The sequence below is a fragment of the Gymnodraco acuticeps genome, unplaced genomic scaffold (genome assembly GCF_902827175.1).
Source record: "Gymnodraco acuticeps unplaced genomic scaffold, fGymAcu1.1, whole genome shotgun sequence".
NCBI classification, from domain to species: Eukaryota; Metazoa; Chordata; class Actinopteri; order Perciformes; family Bathydraconidae; genus Gymnodraco; species Gymnodraco acuticeps.
In genome coordinates this window covers 2,093,383-2,102,876 of record NW_022989755.1, presented here as the reverse complement: position 1 = coordinate 2,102,876, position 9,494 = coordinate 2,093,383, and the positions used below count along the sequence as shown (strand labels likewise).

General features: G+C 40.8%; 1 protein-coding gene across 1 annotated transcript; it reads left to right on the top strand.

Annotated features, from left to right (window-relative positions):
- Window positions 1-127: 127 nt before the first annotated feature.
- On the top strand, window positions 128-8,857 carry oat (ornithine aminotransferase). The gene is made up of 10 exons (XM_034212391.1): window positions 128-284; window positions 1,964-2,195; window positions 2,341-2,565; window positions 2,664-2,759; window positions 3,130-3,257; window positions 4,339-4,461; window positions 5,470-5,598; window positions 5,747-5,860; window positions 7,525-7,669; window positions 8,069-8,857. The coding sequence occupies exons 2-10, from the start codon at window positions 1,991-1,993 to the stop codon at window positions 8,227-8,229; spliced, it is 1,326 nt and encodes a 441-aa protein (XP_034068282.1). The 5' UTR covers window positions 128-284; window positions 1,964-1,990; the 3' UTR covers window positions 8,230-8,857.
- Window positions 8,858-9,494: the final 637 nt, after the last annotated feature.

Here is a 9,494-nt window from a genome sequence, read left to right as displayed (position 1 = left end):
ACTGGTTTAATTGGTGATGAGTGTGATTATTATTGCTGCAAATGTTGGGGGGGGGGGGGGGGTAGTTTTGATTGATCGATGCAATCGTTGGGAAAGTTGCAACATAGTGGGCGGGTCCTCTGACGCACGAAGCGTTGTCAGGTCTCCAGTCAGCAGCCAGAGAGCCAGGCAGAGGCACATCATAATCTGCACCGGTCCGGAACCAACCATCTGCTTCATCCACCGGGCAACACAGGCATCACTCGCGATTCAAGAGTGTTTTATCTTCGCTTGACTTCTTTCTGGTACCGTTTCACTTCCATTTATGTCTCCTCTCTGCTAACCTTTCTTGGTATTTCATTCCTGGCATCAGGAAATTGAAGGCTAACGTTAGCTAGCTACTCGGTTTCTAAATAACGGACTTGAAACACCTGTGTCTGGTTAGCTTCTATCAGAGAAACATTCGTTATCCACAAAGCCGTTGGGTGTCACGTTGAATTTCAGATTATTCTGCATGTTAACATATTATATAATAGTACATTGGGCAGAGCTGCTATCAGTTAATAGAAACTCATACTCGTGGTCTTTATATAGCTCTTTTACGTAACGTTAATGTGTGTGGGTGTGTTGAAGAGGCAGCAGCCCAGGAACCAATCATGTCGGAAGAGCAGAGGGGAGTCTGACTCTGGACAGTCTACAAACTGTCCTTGTGGCACAGGCCAGGTGCTGTCTGTTTGCTCTGCTTATTTATTCACGTTCCAAGGTTATTGACCATCCAAGACATCCTCACTGTTAGCCATTGGCTATGTTTCAACTCCTTTCTTGTCAGTTTTGCAACTTATGTCACTGCATGATGTAACAGTTGGAAAAGTGGGTTTGACTTCAGGGAATTCAACTTGCCTATGTATGTTCCCATCTAACTTAAATGCCAAAATCATTAGTGAAACATGGTGTGATAATCTCACAAGCACTCAGTGCCAACACATTATGAAGACCACATTCTGAGATTGGTACATTTGGAAAGTAGCATTCTATAAATGATCAGAAGCAAGGGAACAGATAACCACGAATGGAAGTTGTAGTGGACATTTTTATTATATCCTTATATGTTTTAAACCAAATGCTTCTCATTTCCTGAGATGTGCTGTTTTCTTCTATCTACTCTACTGTGGGTTTATTCCCAAGAGCTTCAAGGCCACAGAGCTGTTTTGGCTACTCACACAAAATCACACTGTCTAATAACAATATGACCGTGTGAAGACAGATTTCTGCACTTCCCACTCTTTGCTGTATATAAGCTTTGCTTTCCTATTATATCGGCGCAGACTATCATATACTCTGTGGAACCTGTGTCTTTATTTTTATTGTATCTCTATGTATTTGAAGCTTCAAATAAATAACCAGAAAGACAACTCTGTCTGATTCACCATTTATTTGTTTTTGATCACTCTGACTTGTACTCTCCAGTGTGTTGGGTCTTAGAGTTCCATAACAAAGTTTTTAAATAAATAGAAAAGTCAGGAACATCCAAGTTGAGTTGCCGTGCTGCTTTAGGTTAATCTTTTGTCAACCCACATCCATCAAAAGTATGTTCATCCCCTATTGTGTTACGATGAAAGAGATTTGTTGATCAGCAGATCTGCCAAGCCATGTTTTTGTAGCAACGGTGTTTTTTTTGTAGAGGCACTTCTTTGTTTTGTGCTGTTTAATTCAGGGTAAGAGCATCACTGCCAATGATGGGATTAACACGTATATTTAAAAGTCTGGTTATACAGGTGTTTTTTTATTCGCTTTTTTAGAGCTTCATCTTTGCTTAATAAGCTATTATTACCATAGTTTCCAATTAATCAACTAAATGTTTATCAATTATTGTTTGCTGTTCTAGTACTGCTTCGAACAGAGCAACTCTATTTGTTATCATAAATTCAGCACTGATGCAATCTAAATAGTTTTTTCTTTTTTTTGTACTTGCTTTTTATTATAGACTTTGCAGCATACAACCACAAAGGGAATGATTCTCCACCTCAGCCGCAACCTGAGCCGTGTCGCCCCCGTTCTGAGTCGAAGTGTCCACTCTGGCACACGTCCTGCCTCCACTGTCGCATCCAAACTCAAATTTGACCGCCAGCTAACTTCCGAGGACATCTACACACGAGAGGACAAGTATGGAGCGCACAACTACCACCCCTTGCCTGTGGCCTTAGAGAGGGGGAAGGGTGAGTCAAGAGCGTCGTATGACAACTAAATAAAAAAATGGTTAATAGAAAAGCACAGCATTTGTGTTGCCCGTAGGTTCTGGTGATCTATCTCAACATGCTTAACATCACTTATGAATCATCAACCTGATCTTCTTTACTCCAGGCATCTATGTGTGGGATGTGGATGGCAACCGGTATTATGACTTCCTGAGTGCTTACAGTGCAGTGAACCAGGGCCACTGCCACCCAAAGATCATAGCTGCGCTCAATGCTCAGGCCTCCAAACTCACTCTGACTTCCAGAGCCTTCTACAACAATGTGCTGGGAGCCTACGAGGAGTATGTCACAGGCTTGTTTGGCTATGACAAAGTGTTACCCATGAATACAGGTACGGTCAGGAAACGCCTAAGGATAATTGTATGACACAGCTTAAGAGGTTATTACAGTATGAGTGTTGACATTATTATTATTTGTTGTTACATTTAGGGGTTGAAGGTGGTGAGACGGCCTGCAAGCTTGCCCGCAAGTGGGCTTACACTGTGAAGGGGGTTCCCAAAAACCAGGCCAAAATAGTTTTCGCTGGTAAGTAACCCATATATCTCAATAGACTAGTTATAGGAACAGTTATGGAGTCCAATACTTCTAAAACTTAAGCTGTCAGAGAATATTTTTCAGAAGTAAATGTCAACCTCTTGACAACCTCGCGGTAACACTCTGAATCACATTGTACATTTAGATACCGAGTTAAATGTTATACAAATACAAACATTTTTACAGTGATCCTTTACATTTAGGATAATACCACAATACATTACCAACTCAGCCTTAATCCGATGCTCACAACAGAGACAGGATAAGGTGACAACAGGTACCACATGTCATACATTATGTACAAATGTAAACTAAGAGCAGCATGATGAATATTCCATCTCATTTACTCCGTGTTTGTTAGATGGAAACTTCTGGGGCCGCACCATGGCGGCCATCTCCAGCTCTACAGACCCCAGCAGTTATGAAGGCTTTGGTCCCTTCATGCCAGGCTTTGAAATCATCCCTTACAACAACATCCCAGAACTGGAGGTATCGGTTTTGATGCAATCTACATACCGCACAGTCGCTTTAATTTCTGTTTGAATATCATTGTTAGACACAGTGTCAGTTCGGTGGAATGACCTGTGAGAGTTTCAGGCTCTCACAAGCAGCTGCCAAGTGCCTTGTAAAACGCTTAAATTAAAGGGTGAGGTTTCAGCCACAGCAAACCAGACTCACCACATTCTGGACTCTCTTTAAACAACGTACCTAATTAACTACAAGAAAAGTTCACCTGCAAGATCAGTGGTTAACTTTTATTACTGGCATTAAAGAGGAAACACTGACGTTAGAGGCAGCAAATGTTTCCGTGTGCTTATTTTCACTGTTCATGTTTCTGCTGGGTGGATCCAACAGGAAGGAATGTCACATCTGCAGCCAAACTGCAGCCAACCCCGGGCGCTGTACAATAGCTAGTACTAGACTCCTGGTCTAGGGTGGGTTCAAAGCAGAGAACAAATTTCACTGTATGCTCTGCATGTGTGACCATTAAAGAGGGTTTCATCCCTCCGATTCTATTCTATTGCACGGCATTCACAATGTTTTCCTGGCTAAGACTAACCTGGAGGAACAAAAATAACCCAGAGAGAATGTCTTATTTTAATCAATGCATCTTTCCAACTCATTTTCAGATGTATAGTCATCCGCCCCAAGCATTATCACTTGAGGGAATTTTTAAGAAATTGCCCAGCTGCCTCTGGAGTCACAAAAAGGCTTCATAAAATACATGCATGCATTTTTTTTATATATATATTCTGTAGCACTCCCAAAGACCTGCAAACAGACTTTGATGTGGACATTTGGCGGTCCACTTTTAAGGTAAAAAAAAAAGTTTAATTCTTAAACTTCCTCAGAACAAGCAGACATGAATCCTTCACTATGTAAACAAAGGGGTCCAATCACCTTTTGCAGTTGCATATTTCTACACATATATTATCTTAGAAGCTTTTGCTTTTCCATATTAACATAGGAACCCTAATGATTGACTAAAGCGGCTCGTATTTATTGAAGGGGTTACTGTATGGTAACAGAAAGAAATGTCTGACTAGTTTTTTTTTTTTTTTTACTCCAGAAAGCTCTTCAGGACCCAAATGTTGCTGCGTTCATGGTGGAGCCCATCCAGGGGGAGGCTGGTGTGGTGGTGCCAGACAAGGGCTACCTGACCACAGTCAGAGAACTTTGCACCAAATACAATGTGAGTCACACAAAAATAATGAAAATGCAAAAAAGATCTTCCATCTACTTCCTGGACTGAGGTTGTACAGCACACCAATCTATGAACAAGGTTTTGTAGTTTGTTTTTTGCATGTTTAATAACCACATGCACAGCTTTTAGGGCATGGTATTTTCCTAAAAATGGAAAAAATATATTTTGTAATTATGAATGTCTCTTAGGAGTTCAAAGACATGAAGCACAAACTCTCCTCCTTAACCTCAAATTAATTAAGGGCAAACTGCAGTCTGCGCTTCATTTTTGCCCTTTATGTATTTTGTTATCTTGTACAAACTTAAGTAGAGAAGAGTTCCAGGTGACTTGTTTTCACAAGAAGAGACCCGGTTAAGTCATTTAATTCAAGTTGAGAGCAGCAAAGTTCAATTGTGCCAAAAATAACACAGGTTTATTTTGCTCAGTTAATGAACGTTAGTAGATCTGCCATTTTTTGCAACCATGGGGTAATCTATTTTGTGTTTTTGATTTCAGTACACATTTTCAAATATGATATCCATACACCTGAAGAATTCCATTGTTCACATCAAATAAACATAAAGTCACTAAAGAAGTGCCTTGCCCCCATGGTTTACTTGCTTTGTTTTGATTAGTTTTTGTATTCCTAAATGCCAATTGTATCATGATTAAGTTATTGGATCCCATAGACACTGAACAATTGAGCCAAATTATCCCAATACATAAAAAAGGTCTCATGGCACTATAGTTTCTGACTCTGAAGTCGGGAAAACTGTAATATTCCCCAAAACTATTGTATCTCTTTACTTTGTCTTGATTTCACTTCATTTGATGTCACATTTCAATTTCATTCCCCCAATCTCCCCTAGTTAGATAAACTGGTTAAAAAAATGATCTAGCTCCATCAGTTATTATTACACATTGTAAGTGAAGGAATCTACGGGTCACACCAAGACACCGAGCGCTGTAGCAACCTGCTGTGAAAATGACCACTAAAGTCCTCTTATGTTTGTGCAGGTGCTGTGGATCGATGACGAGGTGCAGACGGGCTTGGCGAGGACTGGCCGGCGCCTAGCTGTGGACCACGAGGAGGTCCGCCCAGATATCGTGGTCCTGGGCAAAGCTCTTTCTGGAGGAGTTTACCCTGTAAGCACTTTATCAAGTTATCAACATCCCTATTACAGATTTATTTTGCAATTACTCCAGATTCCAGTTATTTTGGACAAGATTATGAATCAAATTAGTTATGTAACTTTAACCTTTGATTGAACTGGTCTGTGTTTGTGTGCGTCAGGTTTCGGCTGTGCTGTGTGATGATGAGATCATGCTGACCATCAAGCCTGGAGAGCACGGGTCCACATATGGAGGAAACCCCGTGGCCTGTCAGGTCGCCATGGCTGCACTAGAGGTCAGTGTCCAAAATGTACTTGCCTGTCTACCCTCAAACAACCTCTATTGCTTTACACCAGGGGTGGGGAACCTTTTTCCTCTCAAGGGCCATTTCAATGTTTTCAACATCCTCCGAGGGCCGTACAAATTATTGACCTCTGCTTAAAAATACTAAAATCACAGCCCACTCATTTCACCTTTCTTTCATGCTGTGCAAAGAAAAAGCAACCTCTTAATCCAGATATCTTGCCATGACTCACGCATGCACGTGCAGAGTTGTGGCATGACCACCAAAACAGAAAGATATGGACACAAGATGTATGCAAATGTGTTTAGACTCCTATCCATGTGAACATGATTTAAGTGGGGGGGGGGGGGACCTAACCTCCTCTAGGGGGTTCCGGGGGCATGCTCCCCGGGAAGATCTTTTTTTAAATGTTGAAGTTGAAAGCATAAAGTAAAGTGCACCAGATTGATATCTGGTGCACTTTGAGAGCAACATTAGGAGCTCTATGGATACATCTCTCAACACCCAGATGAAACACAACTGTAAGCAGATTTCTTTTTCTTTATGGATATTTTACAAATCACTCTCCTTTCAAACTGTATTCTTGTTTATTAATAACAACTTTTTTTTAATGTCATATAGTATTTTATACCTGTTTACTTTATTCTCTTGTTTTTTGATAACTATAATGATCATATAAAGATGTGCCTTTACCTCACTGGTTGTAGAAAAAGCTTCTTATATTCGTTAGCATAGCTAGCTAACCAGATGCTAATAACAACAAAGTTATTGACTGTATGATCAGTATGACAGATGAACAGATCACTGGGCTTTCAACTAAAGACACAGCCACGCAGAAACTGCAGCATGTGTAAGGCTCCTTATGGGTACTGCAATTTTTGGAAGTGCCGGAGCGGAGCTGCGTTCTGGTGCTCCCCGTCAGAACTACACCCCTGTCAGACGAGACATATACCACGTGATGACCTTTATATATATATATACAGTCTATGGTGATGACACGTTAGGCTTGTGTTGTGTTCAAGGACCCTGACCTTGGCCAGGAAAAACAAGACACTCACTTGTTTAATTATTTTGCGGTCTAGATTTCTTTAATTTTTTTCTTTTTTGCGTGTGTTTATAAATTACCTCGAGGGCTACACCAAATGGTCTCGCGGGCCGTATACGGCCCGGGGGCCGGAGGTTCCCCACCCCTGCTTTACACTATAATATGCAACATAGCATAAAGTTAAAATAGTTGAAAGCTTCTACTGCTAAATGTTAAATAGAACAGCATTTATTCCACTCTTTGCGACAGCTAAAGGAACTTTTACGTGTACAACAATCACCTGTTTGCTCACATGCTTCAGAGGCAAAGGCTGCCAGTGCCATACAGGCTGACGTCCAAGTTGCAACCTGCTCAGGGAGACTAACATTCTCACACATTCACACACCATTGGGAGCTATTTTTGATAAGTGCCCAGTGCTCTTGCGCAAGGATACTTTGACATGTTGACATTTCGACATGTTGACTGATGGGCTTGGGATCTAACCATCCACTGATTGGTGGACAACTGCTCCACCTCCTCAGCCAAAGCCGCCCCAGCTACCTCCATAGACTATTAAGCATCAGAAGAAAAGTACACATGTTACATTTTTGGAAATGATTCATTTTGCAGGTGCTTGAGGAGGAGAAGCTGGCAGAGAACTCTCAGAAGATGGGAGAGCTGCTGCGGAGCGAGCTGAGCAAACTGCCCAAAGACATCGTGACAACAGTCAGAGGGAAAGGCCTCCTCAACGCAGTCGTCATCAAAGAGACCAAAAGTAACAATCCTAACCCACACAATTTAAACTACTAGAGTTTGAGTCTAGTATACAAGTATGAAATTGCTGTCTATATGTACTGGAAATCAGCATCAAGACAACAATTTGTGATGTCATTCGGTCATTTTTTTTTAAAGGAAGGCTTGGTTGATTTGAATTAGTGACTTGGATAACATTTTATTGGAGTCTGGACTATACTGGGGCTATTTGCTATCCATCTCTAGGATGAACTGTTTTAAAAATACAAATTTGAAAGTGAGATTCCCAACATATTTAAAAGTGAATTTTACTTATTTACACACTTGCCATTCCTACGATGTCCTTTGTAAGACAATTGAAGTGTAAACAATGATTTGCAGCTTGCTTTATCTGACTTCCATATTTGAACACTTCCCACAGACTATAACGCCTGGGAGGTGTGCTTACGCCTTCGTGACAACGGACTGCTGGCCAAGCCCACACACGGGGACATCATCCGCCTGGCCCCCCCTCTCATCATTAAAGAGGACGAGATGCACGAATGTATCGACATCATCCAGAGAACCATCTTGTCCTTCTGAACCACAACCGTCATTTCCACAATGCACAGACCAACTTCATGACGATAATCCTGTCAAATTGTTGCTTAACATTCAATAGTTTCTTTTCATTTCAAATGTAGGTGGTCCTTTAAAGTATATTACTGTAGAATGAGACTGTGTAGAGTGCTTCTGCTGTAAAGAAAAGGTTCTGTAGGGCTGTCTTAGGTAAGATGGCAACACCAAAACCTTTTCTTTGAAAAAAAGAATCGTTGCCAGTGCAGTAGAAAGCTGGGAAGATTTTATTGGAATTTTGAGATGTACACTTTTCTTTATTTCGGTTAAGTCTGACTGTTCAGTGCAGGACTTGAAAGAACTTACATATTGGGCCAGCTATACTCTCAACACCAGGGTTTCCGCACATTTAAATTCTTGAAATGCATGGAATCTTTCCAGATTCCGAATCTTTAAAAGATAGGTCAGAATTATAGTGCAATTAAGTTTTAATCCACAATTCCATGTATCTGTACGTTGTTAACAATTAACTTTTGGATGAATGTTTTATCTGTTACAAAATAATGTAAATGTTTGTCTTCTCAAGGGCAATATCGTCTCAAGTTTTTGCATAATCCAGTGAGCCTCAAATAAATTATTGCAGTTATATTCCCTGTCCTGCTTTTTGTGTAACATTTGTGATATTGGGCTATATAAATAAACATTGATTGATTGTGTAAAATAATTCAGAGGCCTGTTTCAGGAAGAACGTTCAGAGTTTCCAGTTAGCTAAAAATCAGCACATTGACTCAGAAAAGGGATCAAGATCAAAGCTGAAGCAGCTCTTTTTACACCCAACCGTCACATATTTTAAGGGATTTTAAACAAGTCATTTAACCACAATAACGAGTTGACATTATTCACCCAACACCGCAAAGCATACAGATCATTTCAAATGTCAAGGTAAAAACAGGCATATTGTGAAATGACTCTAGAAGTAACACTAGATGGTGCTGTGCCTTTACCGAATGAAAATAAGTTCTCAGATGAAGTGAACACCCTTATATGGCAGGTGTTGAACACAAAGCTTAAAATAACAGGAAATGCACAGATAGTCAAGACTTACTCACATCAAGGTATGAAGTCCCAGAATAACACGGTTGAACCCTAAAAGCCGCAACCTGGATGTTCAGTCCTTCAGCCTGTCACCCAATCCTCCAGACCAGCGCTACACGGGGACCTCCACTGACAGAGATTTGACATATTTGACACTTTTTGTTCCCTGAAGATGAGCTGGATGTTGCAGCAACAAC